The 26,569-nt window shown below is 43.6% G+C and overlaps 1 protein-coding gene across 1 annotated transcript; it reads right to left on the minus strand.

Annotated features, from left to right (window-relative positions):
• Nucleotides 1-417: 417 nt before the first annotated feature.
• On the minus strand, nt 418-18,759 carry TLR5 (toll like receptor 5). Its single transcript, XM_044290334.1, has 3 exons — nt 18,610-18,759; nt 10,016-10,078; nt 418-5,082 (listed from the first exon to the last, which is right to left on the minus strand). Coding segments are annotated over exons 2-3 (2,607 nt in total). The 5' UTR covers nt 10,018-10,078; nt 18,610-18,759; the 3' UTR covers nt 418-2,477.
• Between the last annotated feature and the right edge of the window lie 7,810 nt (nt 18,760-26,569).

Below are 26,569 nucleotides of genomic sequence, written 5' to 3' on the forward strand. Positions count from 1 at the left end.
CAGTGACGGGGTTAATAGTATGATCTTCTCCCACAACCTATAGTTATACCCCTATACATATACACAAGGAGCACCTACATACACGTATTACCTCCTATGCATATTTAACAGGATTAGCACAATGAGTTAATAGAGTGGGGTCTCAATGTAGACCTCCATCAATCAGAGCAGAGGGCAACTTCAAATAGCAGGTCCGTCATGGAGGATTTCAGTATGTGCAGTGTAATGCTCCATTTCCCCTGTGGAGGCGCTGTAAGGGAATTGAACCCTTGTAGATAGGTTGCCCATCCAGATTATGGCTGGGGAAACTATTAGCAGTGATCATCTTATTAGCAGAGGAGCCTTCCAAAGTACCCATTTGAAATAAAAGATGAAGGAGGTTGTCCTCTTTGGACAATCCCTTTTTGTTAGAATCTGACAGGATGTCCCACTGCTGGATCCCTCACTGATCATCTGTAATCTAGGAAGGACCCCAATGATACGTGTTCAATTCCTTGCAGTGCCACCGCAGGGGAAATGAAGAATTACACTATTGAAATCAATGGGCTGTCTATGTAATGCATGGGCTTGCTGGGTCCTCCAGAGCGAGAACGACTCTCTGCAGGCGCCCTCTGCTTTGGGTGATAGATAAGGGTCTGAAACTGGGAGACCCCTCTATTCACTGATGCTTAAAACCCTTTATGTTTAACTATCCAGTCAGTGCCTAATAGATGGCTACTCGTCCAGTTAATATGGCTGCCTCCGCTGTGGGACATGAGAGGTACATATTGACTAACACATACAAAACATTCAAAGTGAGATAAAAAATGAGGTATTGTATAGCGCAGTAAAAAGACAATAAGATTAATACCCTTTTAAGTCATGGAGTGATCTAGAAATTGCAGCAATGGAACAGCATAGATGCCCCAGCTTTGGGCTGGTGTCACTCTGTCAAGTACCATGAACCCCCCACAGGGCCAAATTTCAAATGCAAACTTGTAGATGACATCACATATATCCAATATCTTGCAAAAGATTCTTTATCTGACCCACCTGCAGTGTGATAGCCACATGTTGTAGCAGAACTTTTTTCAAGGATACCAGACATGTCATCTACAAGTTTGCCCATGGAAATATTTGTCATAGTGGTCCACAATAGTAGGATCCAGACTGAAGCATCTTCCAGATTCCCAATCACGTTTTATCTAGTGGGCACATTGCACCACTATCTACTTAAAGTAGGTCACATGGTGACCTCGGTTGTCCAAAGGAGAGGTATAAGGAGTGCCAGGACCTCCAGCCCAATGGTAAGAGACAAAATCGGTGGCCCCATGTAGTGGCACCACCAGATGTCTGGGTAAAAGAGCAGGGGTACCATGTACCAAGAGTTTGTAAAAACATCTCCTCACCTTAGAGACTCTTTTGGTTTCACGTAGAAAGGGGTGTCTAGCCATGTGACATAATGCTTCTCTTCACAAAGCTTAAACGAGGTGTCCAGAATAGGACATCAATATCTGATCGTCTGGGGTCTGACCCAGAAGGCAGCGCCAGAACTACACAGCTACTACACATCACACCACAGAGCTGTGTAGTTCCAGCACCAACTTCTTCACTTGACCTACCACAAAGTAGCTGATCTTTGGGGGTGTGGGGTGTGGGATCCCCGAAGATCAGATATTGATGGCCTATCCGGAAGATTCTAAAATCCTGGACAGCCTCTTTAAAGGGAAACACCAGGAGTGATTTAAAATGGCCGCAAGCGAGCTATCCTAGAATGTGGGCAGGACTGATTGCCTCCACTTGCAGAGCTGCCTAGGGGGGTCATGATCCACTGTAGCGTAAAGTAGTCAAATAAGTGTTGAATTGTGTGATACAACTAGACTAATAAAACTCATTATCTCATTGCATACAAGAATGTATGATCTAAAATGCAAATTATCCCTTCCTGATAATTGCCTGCTAGGTCAGGCAGTTTAAATGCAGAATTAGATTTATCTCCAAACCTCCACCAAAAATATGCATGGACTCCATTATTGTTTGCATTGGTAGAGACAAGCTGGAGCCGGATACTATGGCAGAAGATTATCTCCAGGCTCAACAAAAAGGTTTAACATATTGAAATGCAAGCTGCCCGATTCTTGTTTCCCGTGATGGCAGACAGGGAGGATTTAGATTTAGATTCAAAGAAAATCTTCATATAACAATTCCAAGTATAAAATACTTCAAGAGGAGAATATTCCAGAGGAGAATACTCCAGATATAGTTTATATAGAAATACTTGACTCATAGAAACCCAACCGTATCATTGCCAAATACCCCCATATTTTTATATGATGAAACTCTGCGAGACAAACGGTTATATGGGAGCATGGGAGCATGGTTCATCTGGTGGGTGGCTACATGTGATCATGCAGAAAAGTATGATGCTCTTTTTAGGAATGTTGTGACGTGTCAATGAATGTCAAGTGCTGGACGGCCATGAATTCTTTCATGACCGCTCAAGAAACATGTATTTGTTGTAATTCTATAGTAGAGCTTACTAAACTGACTTTTACGTCTCTGTTTTTGACTTTTTCTTCTTGTAGTATTTTATAGGAAAGTCTGCTTAGAAACCATTCTACATCTTGATCGTCCTCAGGCCACGTCAGGTACGCGCACCTCTGTAAATATGCCCGGATGGGCTTATATTTCCTCAGTTGGTAATCTGATAGAGACCCTACCACAACCATGATAAGAACATTTTTGAGTTCGGTAAAGTATCGACTGTGGGCATAATTAAAGGCCTCCACGCACCATCCATCCTGCAGGAAATGCTTTGTCACAACACAAATCGTTTTCTTACTATTCCAAATAGCATCGCGAATATTTACAATATGATCTTCACCAGGAATAAAGTTTCTTTCCTCAAAACACAGATTGAAGCGGTTCCGCTCACCGTAGTCAGAATCTAAGTTTTTGAGGAAGACATTTTCAACCCACGTGAAATCTTTTTTGGCATAACACAAATAAGCATCATGTTTGAAGGTTTTTTCCTCTTGATTCTCTTCCCTAGGTACAGACTGTATCAGTCTCTTATAGAGTCCAAAGAAAAACCCTCGGAAATGGTTATATACAATCACAGTTGTCATAAAGGTCACAATGACAAATGACATGAACACATATAAAGCGAACATGAGTGGCCTTAATACAGTAAGGTCATCACAGTCAGAAAATACAAGATCATCAAGCGGTATAGACTTTAGGTAGTCGGGATATGCACAGGAGATGTCCTTCCGGTCACCCAATACTGTAGTATTAGTTTCATTCAACCATATCAAAAAATTTGTAAGGGGACATAGACAGATAAATTGATTATGTGTTATGTCAATGGTTCCTAAATGAAGAAACACATCTGGGTTGGGTGAAAACAATTGGTTCCTAGATAGATCCAAAGTGTGAAGACTGACTGGCAAAACGTCTGACGGGACATCTGTGAGAAAGTTGTATGACAAGTTAAGAACTTGTAAGGATGTCAGGCCACCAAAAATCCCATAAGGTAAGAATCGAAGATGATTGTTAGATAAATATAAAGTCTGAAGAACACTAAGGTTCCTGAACATCTCCAAACATTTGCCTTCTTCCCAAATCAGCTGAATCATGTTATCAGATAGATCTAAGTAATGGAGTGAATTTTCTTTTGGAAGACTAACTTGATAATTACAGATTGCCAGTCGATTCTTTCGAAGGGAGATATTTTCAATGAGAGAGTTCTTAAGAAATTCAAAGACATCGTCAAGACTTGTTAGTTGGTTCTCAGAAAGATTAATGGTTGGAGTCTTCACTTTGGCAGCCTTAACTGAATTAAGTTTATTTTCCTTTAAACCTATAAACTGCATCAATGGCAGAGACTCACAAAATTGAAGATTTGCAATGGCGTTATTAGTTAAATCCACAAACAGCAGGTTCGGGAGGTTTTTAAAGGCATCATTCTGTATTGGTCCAATATGATTGTTGTTCAGATGAATCTGCTGTATATTGGGGAGACCATCAAAAGCATCATTATATAATTCACCCAACAGGTTGAAGGACATATTCAAGTATTGTAAGTTTTGAAGACCATGGAAGGCATTCTTCTGAATGATGTTTATCTTGTTTTGGGCAAGATTAAGAAGTAAAAGCTTAGAAAGTTTTCCAAATACGTCCGACTGCAGAGTAAAAATTTTTCCATCTGATATGTCAAAGATTGTGAGGTCACTGTTCTCGAGTCCAGCAAATGTTGAATTATCTGGATCCTTGAGGTTTTTGAAGCCAAAACCTGGTCCCATGCCGTGATTACGTAGTTTTAGATGAACGATTTTGGTTCCATTCAAGGCGTTGCACAATGCTTTTGTGGTCGGTTCACTGAATCCGTTTCCACCTAGATTTAGTGTATTAAACTCAATATTTCTAAAGGGATTCCCACAGCGTTCCCAATCAGTGACATCTAATTTATAAAGCCAATTCTTTGAAATATCAAAAACTGTAAATGTGTTATATTGGAAACTGTGTAAATCTCCTTCACAAAGTCTCGATATTTGATTTCCCTTTAAATCTAATAATTCAAGTCTGTATAAATTATAAAATTTAGGATGGGGTTTGAGATATGTGAGGCTGTTATATGACAGGTCTAAGAATACCAAGTTGGTCAAATCCTTGAAATAATCGTTTTCCAGAAAGGATCCGTTCAACTGATTGTAGTACAGCACAAGATCTTCTAGATGTGATAAGCCGGTGAAGGCATCTTGATCGAGCACCAGGATTTTATTGTAGGACAGATCCAGGTGAGTCAGCTTAGGTACATTTTTAAAACTATCCTTGCGTACTATTAACCTTCCAGTTATCTGACCATCCAGTTTCAACATAGTTAAGTTCAGCAGTGGTGGAAATGATGTGGCGTTCACTTCCGGAATGTAATTATTACTTAAGACCAGTGACGTAATATTCATTGGTACCCAAGGGATTTGAGTCAATTTGCAAGACTGAAAAAAGGCGGTTCGACTAATAGTCTTGCAGATCGGTTCACCATTCTCCAGGAGGAATGAGTCGACAACAAACAGAATCATCAGGAGATAAATGGCAGTGTTCCTAAATAAAAGAAAAAGGACAGTTAGCAACTTCTTCAATATTAAGAGTTAGACTTCTTCTTAAATCATTAAAGGAACCATAAGACAGCCATGGTTACATAAAGTCTCTAAAACACAAATGGTAATAATCCCAGTAGGATTGACAGGACTCCTGATATAGTGGCAACATATTTGGCCATGGGTGGACTGGCCATAGACCCTACAGGGTAATCTCCCGGTGGGATGCCCAAGGGGAGCCTGGCCCTCCTTATGGCCGGCCAATGGCAGTTTTTGGGGATGTATTTTGTGCTGCTTGGGCAGTATTTTGTAATGCACTGTGGTATTTGGCTCTGTAGGAGTGGTATAATGTGCAGCAATATGATATTGTTGGCCCCGACTACTCTCAATTTGGACCCAACTATAAACATTTTTTTCCAAGGCCACTTTAAGTTCCCAGTCCACGCCTGTATTTGGCAGAGTTCTCCTAAATTGCTGCAGATAAGGAGAATTGACCTATGAATAAAAGAATGTTCTATGTATATAAGAGTAAGTTTGGATATGTGTTTTTTTTTTTTTTTACCTTCTTCAGGTAAAGCAATTTTCCTAAAGGCCATCTGTCAGCAGGTTTGTACCTGTGACACTGGCTGACCTGTTACATGTGCGCTTGGCAGCTGAACGCATCTGTGTTGTTCCCATGTTCATATGTGCCCGCACTGCTGAGTTTTAATATATGCAAATGAGCCTCTAGGAGCAACAGGGGCGTTACTGTTACACCTAGAGGCTCTGCTATATATGCAACTGCCATGCCCAAGGCACTTTCAATGACTTTAGGAGAAGTCAGGGCCAGGTGTGATGACATTTTCATTGCCTGCTCCTGTCAATCAAACTGCATAGGGCGTGGCAGCTGCAGAGAAAGCAGAGCCTCTAGGTGTAACGACATCGCCCCTGTTGCTCCTAGATGCTCATTTGCATATATTAAGACTTTATTTTTCTCAGCAGTGCGGGCACATATGAACATGGGACCAACACAGATGTCTTTAGCTGCCAAGTGCACATGCGACAGGTCAGCCAGTGTCATAGGTACAAAACTGCTGACAGATGCCATTTAAGAAAATTGTTTTACCTGAAGAAGGTGATCAAATGCACCACATATCCATTTAAAGGGGTTATTCCATTGGAACATTACAGAGGGAATAGTCTATCGTCAGACCCTCTATACCAGTGTAAGGTTGCTGCTAAGATTGGCTTTGGCTCTGGAGGACTTGTTACAACCATATAATACTTGGTGTCCGTCAGCAGTGTTGTCCATGCAAAACTGCTGACAGACATAGGCAGGGACAGGGTACAGGAGGCAACACATATAGTATCTCTGCCCTACTTTTAATCAATGAGTGCTTCAGGCTCAGTCTATGAGCAGCTCCGAAGCCCCTCGCCTCTGCTGTGAGTAAAGGCTGTAGCGTCCAACCAGGAGATCCCTACAGCCAGTCTAACAGTATGCAGCTCCAATACGTCTCCATGATTACCGCCTACAAAAACACCCTGTGTGTAGTCTGATCCTGCAGTCTCTCTTCCATCAGGCCCCTCTTCTGCTGCCAGTAGGTTATCAGGAATACAACAGACTATTTATTATAGACTTTTTTATTTTTATTATTATTTTTTATTTTAGATGCCTTAGATGAATACAGTCAAAGACTTGTTGAAAAAATACATAATGCTTTAAAATCAAAACTGGTTCTTCAATTGCCCATTGGTAATATTTCCCTTGAAGCCAGTCAGGACAGAAGAACAAGTAGTCATTCTCCTAAATTATTTTAGCAAACACCGGTATAAAACAACGTACAGCCAAGCATCAGTCATGGTTGCTTTAGGACATCTGCATAACTCCCAGCATTGTACGGCTTCTTGATGATGCCGTAGATGGGTCCGGCCTTCCATCACAAGTCAGTAACATTTCACCACCTGCTTTGTGTACGGTTCTCAGTCTCACTTTTCAGTTTCCTACAAACCCTGCCAATTCACTCTGTCAAACATCCAAAACAGGGAACAATCACTGTTCTTATTGTCCGCTGTCTTACAGCCAGTGACACATGTATGACAATAGTCCTCTAACCAGAGGATATATCCTTCCTCCAACATTCTTAGAGAGGGGCAGACACATTCACCTCTGAACATCATTTATCAGTTTCCAGTCACTTTGTTAATACTTACATTACTTATCCTGTACTGATCCTAAGTTACATCCTGTATTATACTCCAGAGCTGCACTCACTATTCCGCTGTTGGAGTCACTGTGTACATACATTACTTATCCTGTACTGATCCTGAGTTACATCCTATATTATACTCCAGAGCTGCACTCACTATTCTGCTGGTGCAGTCACTGTGTACATACATTACTTATCCTGTACTGATCCTAAGTTACATCCTGTATTATACTCCAGAGCTGCACTCACTATTCTGCTGGTGGAGTCACTGTGTACATACATTACTTATCCTGTACTGATCCTGAGTTACATCCTATATTATACTCCAGAGCTGCACTCACTATTCTGCTGGTGCAGTCACTGTGTACATACATTACTTATCCTGTACTGATCCTAAGTTACATCCTGTATTATACTCCAGAGCTGCACTCACTATTCCGCTGGTGGAGTCACTGTGTACATACATTACTTATCCTGTACTGATCCTGAGTTACATCCTGTATTATACTCCAGAGCTGCACTCACTATTCTGCTGGTGCAGTCACTGTGTACATACATTATTATCCTGTACTAATCCTGAGTTACATCCTGTATTATACTCAAGAGCTGCACTCTCTATGGAAACCTTCTCCATCTTTTAGAAATCTATGATATCTTCCTCTCTAGTTATAGTCACCATTACTGCAGCGTGTAATGGGTATCCTTAGAGAAGAGCTCCGCAGGTTTTACACTAAAGATTCAGTTTGGACAGGAGGATAGTGGAACATGGAGACTTTACTGATAATTGTGTGTTTGATGAGACTAATCTGGCCCCTATATGTGATAATTAGAGACCAAGTATCTGTCTCTCACTCTACACTTGAGAAAACATGGGATCCTAAGGCCACTGTCTCAGACTTGTACAGTAGTGACATGATATTTGCAGATTTCTGGATTGCACAATTGAGGTTCTCCTGCTTATTACACAACACGCCCCCACACCCTGTGCTTACAATCAGATCATTGTCTCTCGCGGCAGTCAGCAGGTAACCCATCTGGTGATGACTACTTGGCCTTTCCAGCTGCTTATAATCCACTTCTCTTGTATTTACAATCGTGAAAGGATACTTTTCCCTTTAAAGGTGTTGACTCATGATGGAAATCGATAGACTCTCGCTAGGACATGAGATCTAGGTCTGATTGCTGGAGGTTCAACTATTTGACCTATGGAATTAAGTTGCCACAGTGCTAGGAAGGCGCCATCCCGCTGTGTGTCTTGTTGGTTCCAGCCAACTATCTTCTTCACTTTAGTGGGCCATCCATGAGATCTCTGGACAAAGTCACTGATGGTACGTTTTTAGGATTTGTGTTTCAACCTTTCTGATCTCTAGCGACATGTCATTGTCCTCCCTCCCACCGTTTTGTGATGGGGGTGGGGAGTCAAGCAGGGGGGTAGCTATAGGGGGTGCAGAGGTAGCAGTCACTACTGGGCCCAGGAGCCTGAGGGGGCCCGAATGAGAGGGCTTCTCATAAGAAGACACCAGTAGAAAATGCATGCTGGGAGGGCACTTTTATAGATTTTGTACTCGGGCCGAGAATCTTCAAGTTACACCTCTGGAGTCAAGGTAGAGACCCCAGAAGAGATGGTTTTACCCCTCTTTGGGCTTTTAAACTTTTTGATGCCCATGTCCTGAACTGACCTGACGTGACCTGGCTTATCTGACCTCTATTCTGACTACTACACAGTATTAGCTGCTCCCTACCGCACGGTTTCAGCTCCGGGGCTGTCTTCATTGCACTTCCGATCCCTGCATGTAAACTTCCTGCAAGGACGGGGTTAAATGTGTCGATGCAGCCAATAACTGGCCCCAGCCATGACGTGTCCCCAGGTGGCACATGACAGCAGTGATTTTCTTCTTCAAAACACCTTACTCCTGAGTCCATGTATTGGCAGCAGCAGCGCAGCAGCAGCGCATTTGACCCTGACCATGAAGGAAGTTTACATGCAGGGTCTGCAAGTTCAGTAAAGACAGACCAGGACCCATAGAGGGAGTAGGTACCTAATTTGCCCTTTACAGGTCTCTCTAGATGTGAAAAAATTTGCAAGTTTTTGTTTTCAAAACATGAAAAAGAAGAATTACTCACTGACCCCCCTCCCCATCCCTGCTGCTGCTCCCTTGCCGATGAGGGCCCGGTCTCGGCTGCTCTCCACTTTCTGTCCCAACCGAACAACACACCATAAATGTCTGGAAAGGCTCACCCAACCAATCACACTCTGAGGTGGATCACCACGACGGCCAGTGATTGGCTGAGAGGTTCTTTCCTGGCAATTTTTGCATGCCGACCTAGTATAAGAAATGAGGAGCAGTTAGGGCCAGAACAGCATCTGAAAGGAAGCAGCGGGGATTGGAGAGGATGACTTCTTGGGACCAGCTGAGTAGTTAGATCCAAACCACAGTCTATCTTTTTATGTCTCTCATATACTCACTAACATATAAAATAACCCTAGTTCTCTAATGGTCTTCTACTTGGATGACCAATGTAGTTGTCTGGTTCATAAATCCCATTTTGAAATACTAGTAGGGAATTCTGATTTATTAGAGGGGCTCCTCCGTTCAGGACCCTCACATGTTAGCCAGCATCCAAATCCTTAGAAAGAGTGTCTTTCTCTTTGTGACCTATCATATCAGTGGCAGCTAAAAAATGAGGGAGACAGTGATAGAAATTTACAACCATGAGACACAAAAATATATAAAAGTCATATAAACTTACATGATGCTCCTCCGGTCAGTAATGGTGGCTTCGGCTGCAGTCGTTGTTGTTACTCAGAGGTTCCTGAAGACAGAGGATGAAAGATCAAGGGTTAGATCGAGGGTTACACTCACATGAACCATGATGTTACCCACTATTCATATTTTACAGGTATTGGTGCCAGGGACATTTTCACGTGTTTCTCAGGTTTACTGATGATAAGCAGACACTTGGGATTTCAGGCTTCAGCTGATAGTGTCGTGAGAACCAGCTTCTGATTTACATAGCATATAATACTGCCCTACAATGCCTAATAATACTGTCATACCGTACATAAACAGTGCTGCTATACGTGAGCAAACACATGCTTGCGTATATTACATACAATGCCATGCAAATTTGTATGCCCATTACAGACATGCAAAAAAAGCATACGACACAACAAGCTACTTACAGGCACACATAAGCACGCTCATTACATACTACTGTACGTGTATATAAACATAAGCATGATCTTGCATGGGTGCTTATTCACACATATCACTCACTTACCAAATATTGACAAATTGTGACCTCTAAAAGTTACTGAGTAACTTTTAGGGGAAGTGTTGTAATGAGCTGACCACTGTGGAACATGGAGTGGGGAGTGGAAGGTGTGGGGCATGTCCTCTGTGGTTTAGCAGAGGCTCTGTCTTGGATTTGTTTGCTTCTCTCCAAAAAGTGACTTCCTCATACAGTGAATAAATACGCTTCGCTTGCATCTCAGGAATGTTTTATCACCCTACTCCTGGCTCAAATCCTTACAATTTATATCCGTTTTTCAGTTCCAACTCCATCTCAAGATTTTTGGATTTTATCTTAAAACCTGGTCACATATCTTAAAGCTAAAAAAAAATTGTCTAATCAAATGTCCATGAGGGTATCTTCTAGAAATGTATAATCACCCATTTCATCCCCCATCAATTCCAGTGATCTTCCCCGTCAGGCTTTGTTTGTTAGGCTATAAACGTGACGTGCCCTTATACTCCACCGCTGCAGCCAATCGCTGACCTCAGCAGTCTTGTGGTATATACCAGTGAGGTCAGTGACTGGGTGCAGTGGTGTCTGGTGTAGACATCATTTCTGCAAGAAGATGACATCTTGGCTGCAGTGGCGGATAGCAGAGGCACTAGCAGCGTTGGGGGATGAAGTTTGTTAGTATACATTTTTATATTATTTTATGAAAATTGTTCGACTGAGAGATTTTTTTTTTTTTACTAAATAGGATAGCCCCTTTAGTGCACAGTAACATTCCTCCAGTGGAATGGCATGCAGAGAATCTGCAGCATTTAAAGTTGCACAGAAGCGGATGTGATCTTCACAAATTTGATCCATGAGCTTCAAAGAGGGTCCGCACCGGAATCCGCATGTAACTTGTGGTGTGGATTTCAAAGCAATACAATACCGAGGGTGAAATCTGTGAAAAGACGTATTTGGCCAAATACACTGAGGATTGTCCACTTTAAAAAAATGCAGCAGACATGAGCTTCGCTCAGTCATATAGTTTCCATAACATATATATAGGACTCACTTAGCAGTTTCTATCACTTCCATTCATTTCACTGGAGAGTCACGCCAACTTGTATGTAGGTTTGACAAGTTAAGTAGGTGGCCGTAGTGGTTGGACCCTCACCCATCGCACACTTATGCCCTTATCCTGTGGTTAGTGACTTTCAGCGCTAGAGTCCTAAATCTGACTAAGGGCATCATCTGTATGAAGTTTGTATGTTCTTCTCGTTTTTGCGTGGGTTTCCTCCGGGTGCTCAGGTTTTCTCCCACACTCCAAATGACAAACTGATAGAGAACTTGGATTGTGGGATATGTTAGCGCCATATAAGCAATAGAAATAATAATGTATATCATAGGACATCCCCCTTAAGGCCCAGTCACACAGCTGCAGTGCCTCGGTGCCCGGGTTGAGGACCGCACGCCGCAAAATATGGGCATCAGCTGTGTGAACTTCATATTGTGGTGCGGACCCATTGCCTTCAATGGGTCAGCAATCCACAAGATACGGCTAAAGATAGGACATGTCCTATGTTTTGCGGAGCCTGAGGCACGGACCTGGAAGCCCACGGAAGGGCTTTTGTGTGATTCCATAGGCTTCCGGGTCCATGCCTCCGCTCTGAAAAAGACCTATCTTTATATACCATATCTTGTGGGTCTGCAATGCAGAGTTCATCCGACTGGTGCCCATGTTTTGTGGTCCACAACACAGGCAGGTTGGCACTAAGGACAAGTGAATGGGCCCTACATGTGTGTTTAGTATGACAATGGGAGATTTTTACATTTGTACTACCAGTAATTTGTTTACAGGAAGGTGCAATTGAAAACCAAGAGACAGATATACCACAGGCAGCAGGGTGGCCTTGCAGTGGTGGAGACCTGGGTATGAAGCTGACCAAGGGAAAAATCTGCATGCACCATGTATGTTCTCTCCGAGTTTGAGTGGGATTCTTCCCACACTCCAAAAACATACAGACAGGTTCCTTTGTAATTTAGATTGCGAGCCCCAATAGGGACAGGGTGGGGACAAAGTTGGTACGATGCAGCAGCATATTTGAGCGCTGTATAAATAAAAAACGTAACATCACTTAGAGATCAAGTCACTACCCTGTGACTAAACAGTACAATACATAGTATATGAGTGACTGCTAATAATCAAAAAGTAAATGTCTAACTTCTAGTTACATATCCCCCACGGAGAGCGTTGGACTGGCCCACCAGAGTACCAGAGGCTCTCATACTATAAAGGGCCCCAGAGGTCCAGGAGAAAGATCTCATTTGGAGCTGCCTCAATAACTTGCCACCTTCGACAATTAGATTCAAAATCTTTTAGACTTTATTGAAGATATCGAGGTTGAGTCCTGAGAATAATTTTCTCTGATGGCCAAAGAACCTCATTTCGACACTGCCCATGGATTTCTAGGTTGATTAGTCAGAAGTGCTCAGCCGAGAGCCAACTTGTTTACAAGATCACACAAAGTCTATGGCCTGTACAACTCTAGTCTTTCCCAGGATCATTGCTAATGGGGCAAAATACTTCAATCCAGGAATGGATGGTGGTCTGGATAAAAAGGAGGTGTCATTTGGGTCTTCATACAAAGACCTTTTATCATATCTTTGGTGGTCAAGGTAGTTGAATAATGTCAGCTTTCCTGATGGTATAAGTAATAGAGGGGTTAATGTCTACATCCCTGGTGGTCTAGTGCTTTGATGATTAACGGATGGTTAAAGAAGCATCACTGATGTAAGGGGTGGACTGGGAACTAAAAGTGGCCCTGGAAAAAACGGTAAAAGTAGCCCCATGTTGCAGATAGGTCCAAATTGACAGAAGACAGGGCAACATAATTAGCAGTGGACAACAGAAGTAAGCAGGGCCAGCAATACCATAGTGCCGAGCAATATACCACCCCAGCTGAACCAAACACCACAATGCAGCACAAAACACTGCCACCTGCGCCACAGTATTCAACTGTATCGCTGTCTTGAGGATGTTGATAAAGTTGAATTCAGGAGGACACCTGCGGCTGCTGGCCAGGGGCGTAAGAGAGCATCAGATCAATATGTGCCCAGCTGGTGGCCATGAGGAGGGCTTGAGTGGCCCTCCTAGACATCGGCCCACCAGGAAATTTCCCTGTAGGGTCTATGGCCAATCCACCCCTGATTGATGGTCTGTTTCAGGGAAGAGGTTACTGTAAGCATTCTTGGTGATATAGAGCTGTAAGGGATTAAAGGGGTTCTGCAGTGATTTATATTGATGACCTAACCTCACAATAGGTCATCAATATCTGATCGGTGGGGGTCTGACACCCGGGACCCCCGCCGTTCAGCTATTTAACGAAGAGGCAGGGTTAAATGCGAGTGCTGCTTCCTGGTCTTTACACTACGCGGCAGCATAGTGTAATTCAAATACTCACTCCATTCAAATTAATGGAGTGAGTACTCGTCATCGGTGATGGCCAGTTCGCATTGTTCGCCCGCGAACATATGCGGGCTGCCATCTTTTTTCACAAGTCCGGCGAGGCACAGGTAAACTCTTACCTGTGCCTGTGCGCGAGCTGGTCTGAAAACAAGTGGGGTCAGCGGGAGCAGGCAGTTCCGAGAACAGCCACCGGGGGCCTTCATCGGGCTGTTCTCGTCATTACACTGCACTTCTTAAAATACTGAACGGTGCGAGATTTCCCCAGGGCACAGCACAGGCAGAAGGACGCGAATAATGCCTGGCCCTGTCAATCAACACTTGGAAGGCGTGACTTGAGGTGGCAGACGGGAGCCTCTAGGTACAGGAGCAACAGCCCCCGCTCCAAGAGGCTCATTTACATATTATAAAAGGAAGAATTCTACAGTAATGGGGGCATGGATAATAGAATAGCAGAGTTAGGTGCAGCTGACATTAGCACATCGCTAATGTCAGCCAGATTAATACTGAAAATTCTAGTGACAGAAACCCTTTAACGAAGTGCAGTGTAATGAACAGGAAGCGGCGCTCAAATGGAGAGCTGCCTACTCTTCAAAGAGTTGATTGATGGGGGTCCCGGTCACCAATATATATCGCTGCACAACCCCTTTAATGTCAGCATCCCTGGGGGTCTAAGGCAGTAAGAGGTTAATGTCAGTATCACTGGTGACCTTTTACTGTCTGACATCACTGGTGGTCAGTGGTAGTCTAGGAGGGGCCAACTTTCCTGATGGTCTACATGTCAACACCTACATTACTGGTGGCCAAGTGTGAAGATGCCAAACTGTCAGTAGGTTGATGAAAGCATGGTTGATGGACTATTGCAGGGAAGAGATTACTGTAACCGTCCTTGGTGATCTAGAGCAGTAAGGGATTAATGTCAGCATCTATGGGGGTCTAGGGGAGTAAGAGGTTAATGCCAGTATCTCTGGTGATCTGGGGTCAGGACAAGAGGTTACTGTCAGCAGTGATGGCCAGTTCGCAGTGTTCGCCAGCGAACACATGCGGGCTGCCATCTTTAGTAAGGTTAGACTCACCCGTCCGGCGATGCACAGGTAAGCCCTTACCTGTGTCTGTGCCGCAAGCCGGTCTGAAATCAAATGTGGTCACCGGGAGCAGGCAGTTCCGAGAACAGCCCGATGAAGGCCCCCTCGGAGTCTAACCTTACTAAAGATGGCAGCCCGCATGTGTTCGCTGGCGAACACTGCAAACTGGCCATCACTGACTGTCAGCATATCTGGTGGTCTAACGTAGCGAAGAAGTTAATCATACCTGGTGTCTAGTGGATCATTCATCCCAGTTATCATACATTAACCCTTAGTTACCTGCACACGATGCGGATTAGGTGCGGTTTTTTTCTGTGTGTATTTTCATGAAGGAAAACAGCAGCGTAAAACAATACAAGCAAAGTGAACAAGATTTGAGCGATCTCATCAACACTTTGCTTTTTTCTTCCGTGCGAAAACTGACCTGCTGTGAGGATTTTAAAATCCACATGTCACATGTCGATTTCGCACCTTCTGTAGAGGGGTTTTCCCTATAGACTTCAATGGGATTGTTAACATAAGCAGTAAATCCGCACCCAAAGCCACATAAAAACCAAGAGTGCGGATCTATGTACGTTTTTTTTGTGTGTGGTTTTGGTGCAGATTTCTTGCGTATTTTCTGCACACAAATCTGTACTGTGTGCAGGTATCCTTATGGACATGGAGCGTATTTCTTTTTCGACACATAAAATTACATATCTAGTTGTTTTTTTTAAATCCGGTTCTGCTGCTTTTTTCCACATAGTTCTCCAAACACCATAAAATGTGTGTTAAAGAGGTTGTAGTTGCAAATTCATATAATACATTTAAAGGGGAAGTCCGGGCTTTTACTATTGATTACCTGTCCTTGGGATAGGTCATCAAAATCAGATTGGCGTGGGTCTGACACCCGGGAACCCCGCCGATCAGCTGTATGAGGAGACGGCGCGCGCACTGTTCTCCCTTCTCTCTTCCTGTCAGCTGCTGCTGTCAATGGTCTTTGCCATAGACAGCAGTGGTGGACAGGAAGAGAGAAGGGAGACAGTAATGCGCGCGCCGCCTCCTCATACAGCTGATCGGCAGGGTTCCCGGGTGTCAGACCCACGCCAATCTTATATTGATGACCTACCCCAAGAACAGGTATTCAATAGTAAAAGCCCGGACTTCCCCTTTAAATGTATTATATGAGTTTGCTACGACTAATTCATGTTTTATGATTTTATTTAATAACATTTTATTATGTGTTTCTTAATAATTATGCACATATTTTTGAACAATTATTTTATTAAACTGTTTTAAAATATTTTTTTTGTCCCTCCACTATCAACGTCGTACAAGGGCGAGTCAAAAATTATCTGCACTCCGTCTGTAGAATTTTAATCAATTATTGTTATTATAAACAACTGTAAAAAAGACAAATACATCATGATTATGGTTTTATTAGAATGCGCAGGAATGCCTACATTACTGCCTGGAAAATGGTCGGGTATGTCTTAAGAAGGTTTAGTATAGGACAGCCCTGGGGGTCTTTGTTAGGCCTAGGGCTGTTCTTTAAAATCCTCTGGGCCAGTCAGAAATAGAAGAACCTTCCCCCACATTCCTTGGGATGCTGCAACCACAGCCCCTACGAATGATTACTGTGCTCCCCGCTATTACGGCACAGCAACCGGCTACCAGCACCATGCACTTTATGGCACATGTCACCAAGGGGTTAAATGATTAAATGCCGACACTCAAAAACAAGGAAAAAAGAGAGAAACCGTTATCAGAGCTACGTCTGTAATGTAATGAGCCCTTCACATGACTGAAACAGATTGAAGGTTCTAACTGAATCACAGCAAGCAGAGATCCTAGAAAACAGGAAGGAATTGATACAGAAAGGATATTTTAAAAAAAATATAAGCCCACACGGAGCAGTTTTCTGCAACCGAAAATCAGTTCCATTTATTTGAATGGCGCTTGCAGAAATCCATGTGCTTGACAGCCCAAAAAATCCCATTAATATCAATGGAACTGAATTCCTGCAGTGAAGGCATTGTAAGGGTGTACGCACACCGTGTTTTGTGGATTGTGACCCAGATCTCACCCTTTGCATTGCACTGAAAATCCGCACAAGCAATCGACATGCTGCAAGCTTCAAAATACGCAGGTCAATTTCCACTTGGAAAATTTCCGCACCGCGTACATGAGATTTCGAAAATCTAAGGGTACTTTTACACTAGTGTTAAAGTTTTCTGGTGTTGAGTTCCGTCATAGGGGCTCAATACCGGAAAAAAAAACGCTTCAGTTTTGTCCCCATTCATTGAACAGAACGGAGTGCTCCAAAATGCCTTCCGTTGCGTTTAATTTTGTTCCCAGACCGGAGAGAAAACCGTAACATGTTGTATTTTGCTTTCCGTCCTGGGAAAAACGGATCCGGCATTACCCTCAATGCAAGTCAATGGGGACGGATCCGTTTTCTCTGCCACAATTGAAAACGGATCCGTCCTCCATTGACTTTCAACGGAGTTCATGACGGATCCGTTTTGGCAATGTTAAAGATAATACAACCGGATCCGTTCATAATTGATGTGGATGATCGTATTATCAGTAACTGAAGCGTTTTTGCTGAACCTTGCCGGATCCAGGGTGAAAGTAGTAGTGTGAAAGTAGCGTTAGCTGGTACTGTATCACCCTGCGGATTTTATGGCACAGAAAATCTGTAAGTAATACGCACCACGTGCATATAGCAGCGGGTAAAGTTATGTGGGAGAAATTTTTTGCCCAAAATATTACTGATAAAAATAATGTGTAATAATAATAAAAATTAATGTTGAGCGACTCAAACTTCCATCCAAATTTCAGGGAAAATTCGGTTCACTGCGAAGCCGAATTTCCTCGTGGTAGCAAATCGATTTTCCCTGGTGGTAAAAAAAATTATACTTACCTCATCCGTTTGAGCAGGAAGACCCAGCGGCTGCCATCTGGATTGAAGATCTCGCACGAAATCCCCTGCGCGGTGACGTATGATGTCACCATGCCGGCTGACGTTATGACGTCATCATGGGCCACGTGAGATTTTGCACTAGATCTTCAATCAGGATGGCGGCGGCCGGTTCTTCGCGATCAAATGGACGATATAAGTATGATTTTTTTATGTTACACTGTAATATCAATGATAGATGCCCCGATCAGCTATGAACGCAGCATCAGAGGGGGGGGGGGGGGGGTTGGCGCAATCGGCGCTCCCTCTCATTGCGCCCGCTACTAACAAAGAAATGAAGTAATTCGTCACAAAGTGAATTTTTTGGGTAAAATATGCGAATTTTTGAATACTTCGCTTATCACCAATAACAATACATGAATTGAAACCAAACTAGGAAACTTTTTACCGCATCGAAAGCCAATGACTTCGTCCATGACAACATTTTCAAAAAGTTAAACTTTTTGGAACTCAATCTCCGTGATAATGGAATATACAGTGAATCAATTTCCACGGGTCGAATGTGACGTTGTGTGTAGTCACAGTCAGTATTACATAACAACCTTTACACGCCCGGTGGATAGCTCGCTCTCCGCCCAGCAGTGTTTTGGACAGTAGCCACACTTACCTAATGCCAAGGATGGCAGGGGCACAGATGTGACGTCGCTGTAGTAGCGTAAACCCAGCGGAGGACATATCAGGACCTGCTCCACATAACAGCTCATGTCTTGAGTAGAGTGAATGTAATGAGAGAGTTCCAGTCTCCTCCCCAGACAGCCTCCTTCCTCCCCCCCCCCTCTCAGCATGGGCACTGTGCACTAGGGACTCCTCAGGAGGTTAGGACACTTCACACTGATGTCACAGGCCCACACGTCAGCTCACGTCATGGTTGGATTCGTTTGTCATTTCCAGGGTGGACTGAGCTGGTCTGGAAGTCGGCTGGGAAGGAATGGCGTCTGTGTAGAGCTGAAGGATCTCCCAGGGGTTAGATGGAATTACGCAAAGTACAGAGCCTAAGCTGAAACTGCATATATTAACTCCTCTGCTGGGAGGAAGGGCTGGCCTAACCTGGGCCTTGGGGACCAAGAGATTTTTTTCTAATCGCTGCATTCCATAACTTATTTATGTACCTACTAGCATACTGTAGCAGGTTATTTGTGGGAAAAGTTGTGATTTTTATACGGTATCCTTTTAAGGTTCATATACTTAGTTGATTTAACCCTGTAAGTACCGGGCCAATTTTTGCTTTTGAGTTTAGTTTTTTGTTTTTGTTTTTTTTACTCCTTGCCTTCCAAGAGCCACAACTTAAAAAAAACTTCCATTCACGTTGCCATATGAGGGATTATGATTTTTTATTTTTATTCCAGGACAAGTTGTAATAGCTCTATTTCATTTAGGGCTCATGCACACAAACGTATTTTCTTTCCGTGTCCGTTCCGTTTTTTCTTTTGCGGATCGTATGCGGAACCATTCACTGCAATGGGTCCCCCCCAAAAAACGGAAGTTACTCCGTGTGCATTTGGTTTCCGTACGTCCGTATTTCCGTTCCGCAAAAAAATAGAACATGTCCTATTATTGTCCGCATTACGGACAAGGATAGTACAGTTCTATGAAGGGCCAGCTGTTACGTTCCGAAAAATACAGAATGCACACAGATGTCATCCGTATTTTTTGCGGACCGCAAAATACATAAGATCGTGGATTTGTGTGCACGAGGCTTTCCACGTTATATTGGAAAACAGGAAAATATTCTCTTGTGGGGAAATTGAAAAAAACCCCCACACAATTCCACCATGTTCTTTGGGGTTCTGTTTTTACAGTGTGCATGCTAAATGACATGACAAGCTCGTTCTGCAGGTCAGTACAGTTACGGTGATACCAAATTTATATAGTTTTATTACTTATAAAAAATACAAATTTTCTTTGCATACATAACTTTTTTTTTTTTACTTTTGTCTACAGAGTTGTATGAGGGCTTCTTTTTTGCAGGGCGTGCTGTAGTTTTTATCAGTACCATTTTGGGGTGCACATGACTTTGCACAGGACAAGGTGACCAAAAATTAGCAGGGCTTAACAGGCAGCTTACTAGTTACTATGACAGACCTGGGAGCCTTTAAAGGGGCTCGAGGGGAATGAAGAACAGAGGGTGCCCTCTTCTTCTGTCTAACCGCTCAGATGCCACAGTTGCTATTGGATTTTTGCCACGAGTACCAATAAAGTCACTAATTATCGGCGTGAACAAAGATTAGGGCACCCACACTAAATCTTTTTGGAGAGTAGTGCAGATTCAGGGGTTGCACTTTGCACTTCACTCGATGATGTGTCAAGTGCATTGTCTCCCATTCCACTGATACTAGGTCTTATTTCACACAAATCACTTGGAGAGACACTTCTGGGGAAACCGCCAAGTAAAACTTCAAATTACTACGCTGTATCAGTGTTAGAATCTGAGCAAAGCACTTCATATGCCTCCTCCACACTATATTTCCTGGAAGCCATAACAAATAAACAGTATAAACCACAAAAATGTAACTAGCGATCTATAATTTTTTTCTCATCAGAAAACACTACGGCCTCTTTTGCACAGTCAGTGTTTGACCAGTGATTTCTATCATTGATTGTGAGCCAAAACCAGGAGGGGAGGCTACACAGAGATAAGGTGTAATGGAAATGTAATGTTTTTGACTCCCACACGGTTTCGGCTCCTAATCACTGAGGGAAATCAATGATGAAACACTATGTGAACATAGCCTAATAGTAATTAACTTTTTTTAGTCTTTTTTTTATCAGGCCCAAACCCTGCACCTAACACAAACCTTAAATCCAAGCCCTAAACCCAAACTGTACACCACCAATCAGCAAAATCTAAATCCAGTAAACCATGGGCAGCATGAAATCCTGACAGGCTCCCTAAATACAAGCTATGTTTTAGGGCTCATGCACACGACTGTGTGCTGGCCGTACCGAGCAGACAGATCCAGACCCATTCAACTTGAATTGGTCCGTGATCTGTCTGCACCACAAAAAAGTAGTGCATTTGCTACTTTTTTTGCGGTGCGGAGGCATGTACAGTAAACCCACGGAAGCACTCCGTAGTGCTTCCGTGGGCTGTCTCCGTTCCGCATCTCCCGGATTGCAGACCCATTGAAGTGAATGGGTCCGTTATCCGTGATGCACACAGCTGGTGCCCGTGTATTGCGGACCCGCCATATGTGGGCTGCAATATGCCCACGGCATGAGCCCTTACTCTGAATCACTGCAGTGTTTCAGAGGATACGTTGCTTAATTAGGAGCCGAGAACACAGAGGAAAGACATCTAGGTGGCTCCCCTGCCAATCTGCAAATTCTGCCAATAAAGTGAAATTCTGAAATTTCATGTACATTTTCCTTTCATTCTTGTGGAACAACTAAAGGGTTAACAAACTTTGTAAAATCAGTTTTGATTACCTTGAGGGGTGTAGTTTCTAAAATGGGCCATTTATGGGTGGTTTCTATTATGTAAGTGACTTCATTACTGAACTGGTCCTTTTGGGTTTTGGGAATTTTCTTAAAAATTTTAAGATTTGCGTGTAAAATTCTAAGCCTTCTAATGTCCCCAAAAAAATATAATGGCAATTACAAAATGATCCAAACATAAAGTAGACATATGGGGAGTTTAATGTAATAAGTATTGTGGGTATTCGCTCTGGTAGAGAGGGTGTGCGGACGCAGTACAGAGTCAAATTACCAGTTGTTAAATCAAACTTCCGTTTTTATTCACACATAAAGCAAAAACAAAACGTCACTTTGCAGTCTTGGTGTTCGTTCACACACAATGGAAAGTCCACATAGCAAAAATCATCTTGTGGGCAGTTCTGCCTCCAGCAGTACATAGCAGGCTTTTAGGGGACCCGTTTCCCTTACAAACGGATCTCAGCCCTCGAGCACGGCACAAGCCTCAGATCCCAGCACACACACCTCCTGAGCTCCACTGTCAGACTGAGGTAATCCTCCTCACCTGGCAGGGCTGGCTGGTTTTTAGGCCTGACAAAACCCGGCCTGGAACATGGGGAGTAGTCACCCACCCAGCACTTTGACTACTCCCAGTAAAAGCCATCCCGGATCAGCTATACAGCCATTCTAAGTATCAGGGCTCATGACCACGAACGTAAGGGCTCCGTGCCCGTGCTTCGGACCGCAAATTGCAGTCCGCAATGCACGGGCACCGACCGTGGGGCGGCCGTATGCGGATCGCAGACCCATTTACTTTAATGGGGTCCGCAATTCGCATCCGAAGGAACCGCAGCACCGCAAAAAAGTAGCGCATGCACTACTTTTTTGCGGTGCAAAGGAACGGTCAGAAAGACCATGGAAGCACGCCGCAGCGCTTCTGTGGGGTTCCGATCCGTGCTTCCGCACTGCATCTCCGGAGCAACGGCCGCGTGCATGAGCCCTTAAAGGGAACCTGTCACCGGGATTTTGAGTATAGAGCTGAGGACATGGGCTGCTAGATGGCCGCTAGCACATCCGCAATACCCAGTCCCCATAGCTCTGTGTGCTTTTATTGTGTAAAAAAACAATTTGATACATATGCAAATGAACCTGAGATGAGTCCTGTCCCTGACTCATCTCACATACAGGACTCATCTCAGGGTAATTTGCATATGTATCAAATCGTTTTTTCCCACAATAAAAGCACACAGAGCTATGGGGACTGGGTATTGCGGATGTGCTAGCGGCCATCTAGCAGGCCATGTCCTCAGCTCTATACACAAAATCCCGAGGTGACAGGTTCCCTTTAAGGTGTCAAACAGCAACTGCTGCTGACACATAAAAACCGGCTCTTACTCCACCAAGGCCAGGAACCTCGGTGACACGTACCTATCATCCACGATGATTCCTAACTATGTTATGAGGTATCACTATCTGTTTTAATATATAAAAGTCAGTTTTTTTTTATTAACTACTGAACCAAAATGAGTAATAGCATTATATATTAATATATCGCAGTATAAGGATTATAAGAAGCCCAAAAAAAAGACTTTAGTGGGGTGACAGAAGCCCTCTAACCTCCCTGGCGGTATGATTATGTCAGGGATTTTGTACCAAAAGTGGTACAAATTTGGTGTTATGTATTGTAGGCCTGAAATTCTTAGTAATTACTTACTTAAACCTGACCAAACAAGACTTTAGTAGACATCCCAGATGTGATAAAGTTTCAAACACAAAATCATGAATTATAATCTAATAAATAATATAATTTTATTTAATAATGTAATAAAAATTGTGAAATTTGTCAAACACAGAAAATTCAATAAACATCCTGAGTGTGATAAATTTTGAAACATGGGACTGCACAAAGTCCGGCGTCACAATCGGGACAATGGAACCTGGTTTATTTTCGCACTTTCTTTCCATTGCCATCTCTCTTTGGCCAGCAAACCACGCACATCCTGGTAGGTGCTGCCTTTTTTGCGGTTGGCGGAATGAAGTCGATAAAGTGACGACCAGTCAGGCGTTCTGGGTTGACAACGTCAACAGCACGACGTCCAGGTCTGTTCACAGCTACTGATGGCGTCTGGTGGTTGACAAAAATCCGCTCAACCACCTTCCATATAAAGTCAGAATGAACAAGAGGCTTCTCACTCTTTGCTCTGTACAGAATGTAGGCATTCCAAAGGCATTGTTCCAGAAGATGCCTGAAGATCTTCTTATAATATTTCTTTTGCTGTTTGCGCATAGCCGGATAAAATGTCATTGTCTGATCGGCTCTGTGGACACCTCCCATGGTGTAATTATAGTCTATCACGACTTGCGGCTTCAGCACATCTTTCCCACCTTTTGTGTGGACCATGGCAGTAGAGGTATTGTGCACAGTACTCATGAGACACACGTCCTTCTTGTCTCGCCATCGCATTGCCATCATCTTACCCTTCTGCCAGGCAACCATTTCTCCGGTTTTGAGTTTTTTCTTAGCAAACAGAGATGGCATATCACGTCGGTTAGGCCTAACGGTACCATATGCATCAGTCTTGTTTTGTAGCAAAACCTCATACAGTTCCGGAGACGTGTAGAAATTGTCCGTGGTCACACAATATCCCTGGTTCAGCAATGGCTCCAGCAGTGTAAGGACAGATGATGTAGCCATCCCATAGCCGCTGTACCTGGGGTTGAACTTCGTGTGTAAATGACCGAATTCCAGATGTACCCAGTGGATGACTCACAGAGCATGTAGGATTTGATGCCAAACCGCGCTCTTTTAGATGCAATGTACTGGATCCAGCTTAGGCGTCCCTTGTAGGCCATCAAACTTTCATCTACGCTGACGTCCCTTTCTGGCACGTAGGTCCGTTGGAAATTGGTCACAATAATTTGCCATACCTCCCAGATTTTTTTTTGTTTGGGCGCAGGATGCGTGGCCTCATCAAATTCTTCATTGTTCGTAAAGTGGAAATACTTCATGATGAAGGAAAACCGGTATTCTGACATCACGGTGCCAAAAAATGGAGTGGCCAGTAACTTATTGTTGGTCCAGTACCATTTCTGGAGCGGTTTCCCAATCACCCCCTGAAGAATGATGAGTCCCAGAAACTGCCACATGTCCTCTTTGGTCACCGGTTCCCACTTTCTGCTTCTGGAAAAGGTGGCATGCTGCGTAGCGGATTGCTGCTCTTGGTAGCGATTTGTCTCCGTGACAATTTTTTCAATTACCTCCTCAGTGAGAAATAATTGCAGGTATGCCAGAGGGTTGTCACGCTCAACATCTGCCTTCATCCCAGGTGATCCAGTGAACGGGAATCTTGGGGGCGCTACCTGGTCCGTATCGCAGTCAATAGGGCACCAAGTGCGCACATGGCTGAGGTCAGGTGCAGGATCATCGCCGTTGTCACTTTCTAGATCAGTGTCAGACGACAAATCTCCCCACGACTCACTATCGCTCAGTTCTGCGAGCACCTCAGTGTCACTGTCGCTGTCACTCAACTGGTCCAAAACTGCTTTTGAAGTAAAGTTGCGCTTTTTTGATGCCATGTTATACATTTACTTTATGGGCACAAATTACAGTAAAATGGCAGGCAAGGGGCACTGTACAGTAATCACATGTCAGATCTGAGGTTATACAGTGTAATCCTCTCAGATTACACTGTATAACCTATTTTATGTGTGTGTGTCACTTTTAGTGTTTATATTTTTTTTATTTCCCGCCCAGTTCCGCCCCCATGCGCAGCTGCTGCTCGCAGGGAACGGAACCAGAAAGTCAGATGCCGGCCGGCACTCACAGCAGAGGACATCGCCGGATCGCCGGCAGAAGGTGAGGGGGGACTCTGCAATGTTACCCCGAGCGTGACTCGGGGTTACCGCTCCTGGCAGCGAAAATTAACCCCGAGTCACGCTCGGGAATACCGCCAAGGAGGTTAAAGGGGTTTTGCCACTTCAGCAAATAGCATTTATTATGCAGAAAAAGTTTCCATGGTTACAACCACCCTGCAATCCATCAGCAGTCGTCATGCTTGCACACTATAGGAAAAAGCACCAGTCTACATGAGCTCCCACAGTCCCAGCCACCAGAGAGGCCTGCATTTTTTCTTATAGCGTGCAAGCACGAGCACCACTGCTGGATACAGGGTGGTCGTAACCATGGAAACGAGGAGTGTATAATGTGATGGACAAATTAATCCAGCCAGCAAAGGAAGCAATAGGGACAATCGCAATACATTAGTAAGTGCCTTGTATTAACTTTCTCTACATGATAAATGGATGTGAAAATGTGGACGGATATTATATGTGTGCTGTCCACATTTTTTTGTGGCCCCATAGAAATGAATGGGTCCACATTTTATCCGTAAAAAGTGCAAACGGAAAATACGTTTGTGTGCATGAGGCCTAAGTGTGTATACATATGCACATAGCTTTCAGTTACTGATAGTTGACTGGGGGCGGTCTTAAAGGGGTAGTCTCACTTCAGCAAGTGGCATTTATCATGTAGAGTAAGTTAATTAGCCACTTACTAATGTATTGTGATTTTCCATATTGCCTTCTTTGCTGGCTTCATCACCATTCATCACATTATACACTGCTTGTTTCCATGGTTACGACAACCCAGTAATCCAGCAGCGGTGGTGGTGCTTGCACACTATAGGAAAAAATTCCAGCCACTCCCATAGGCTGGTACTTTTTTCTAATGTGTGCAAGCACGACCATCACTGCTGGACTGCAGGGGAGTCGTAACCATGGAAACTTTCTCTGCATAATAAATGCTATTTGCTGAAGTGCAAAACCCCTTTAAGGTGAAATATGGCAAGGTCCTGAAAGGGTTAGGCCTCTTTCACACTACAGTATGTTGAATTCAGTGTTTTGCGTTCCGTTTTTCACGGATCCGTTGTTCCGTTTTTTGCTTCCGTTGTGGTTCCGTTTCCATTCCGTTGTTCCATTCCGTTTTTCCGTATGGCATATACAGTATACAGTAATTACATAGAAAAAATTGGGCTGGGCATAACATTTTCAATAGATGGTTCCGCAAAAAACGGAACGGATACGGAAGACATACGGATGCATTTCCGTATGTGTTCCGTTTTTTTTGCGGACCCATTGACTTGAATGGAGCCACGGAC

This window comes from Bufo gargarizans, chromosome 4 (genome assembly GCF_014858855.1).
Source record: "Bufo gargarizans isolate SCDJY-AF-19 chromosome 4, ASM1485885v1, whole genome shotgun sequence".
NCBI classification, from domain to species: domain Eukaryota; kingdom Metazoa; phylum Chordata; class Amphibia; order Anura; family Bufonidae; genus Bufo; species Bufo gargarizans.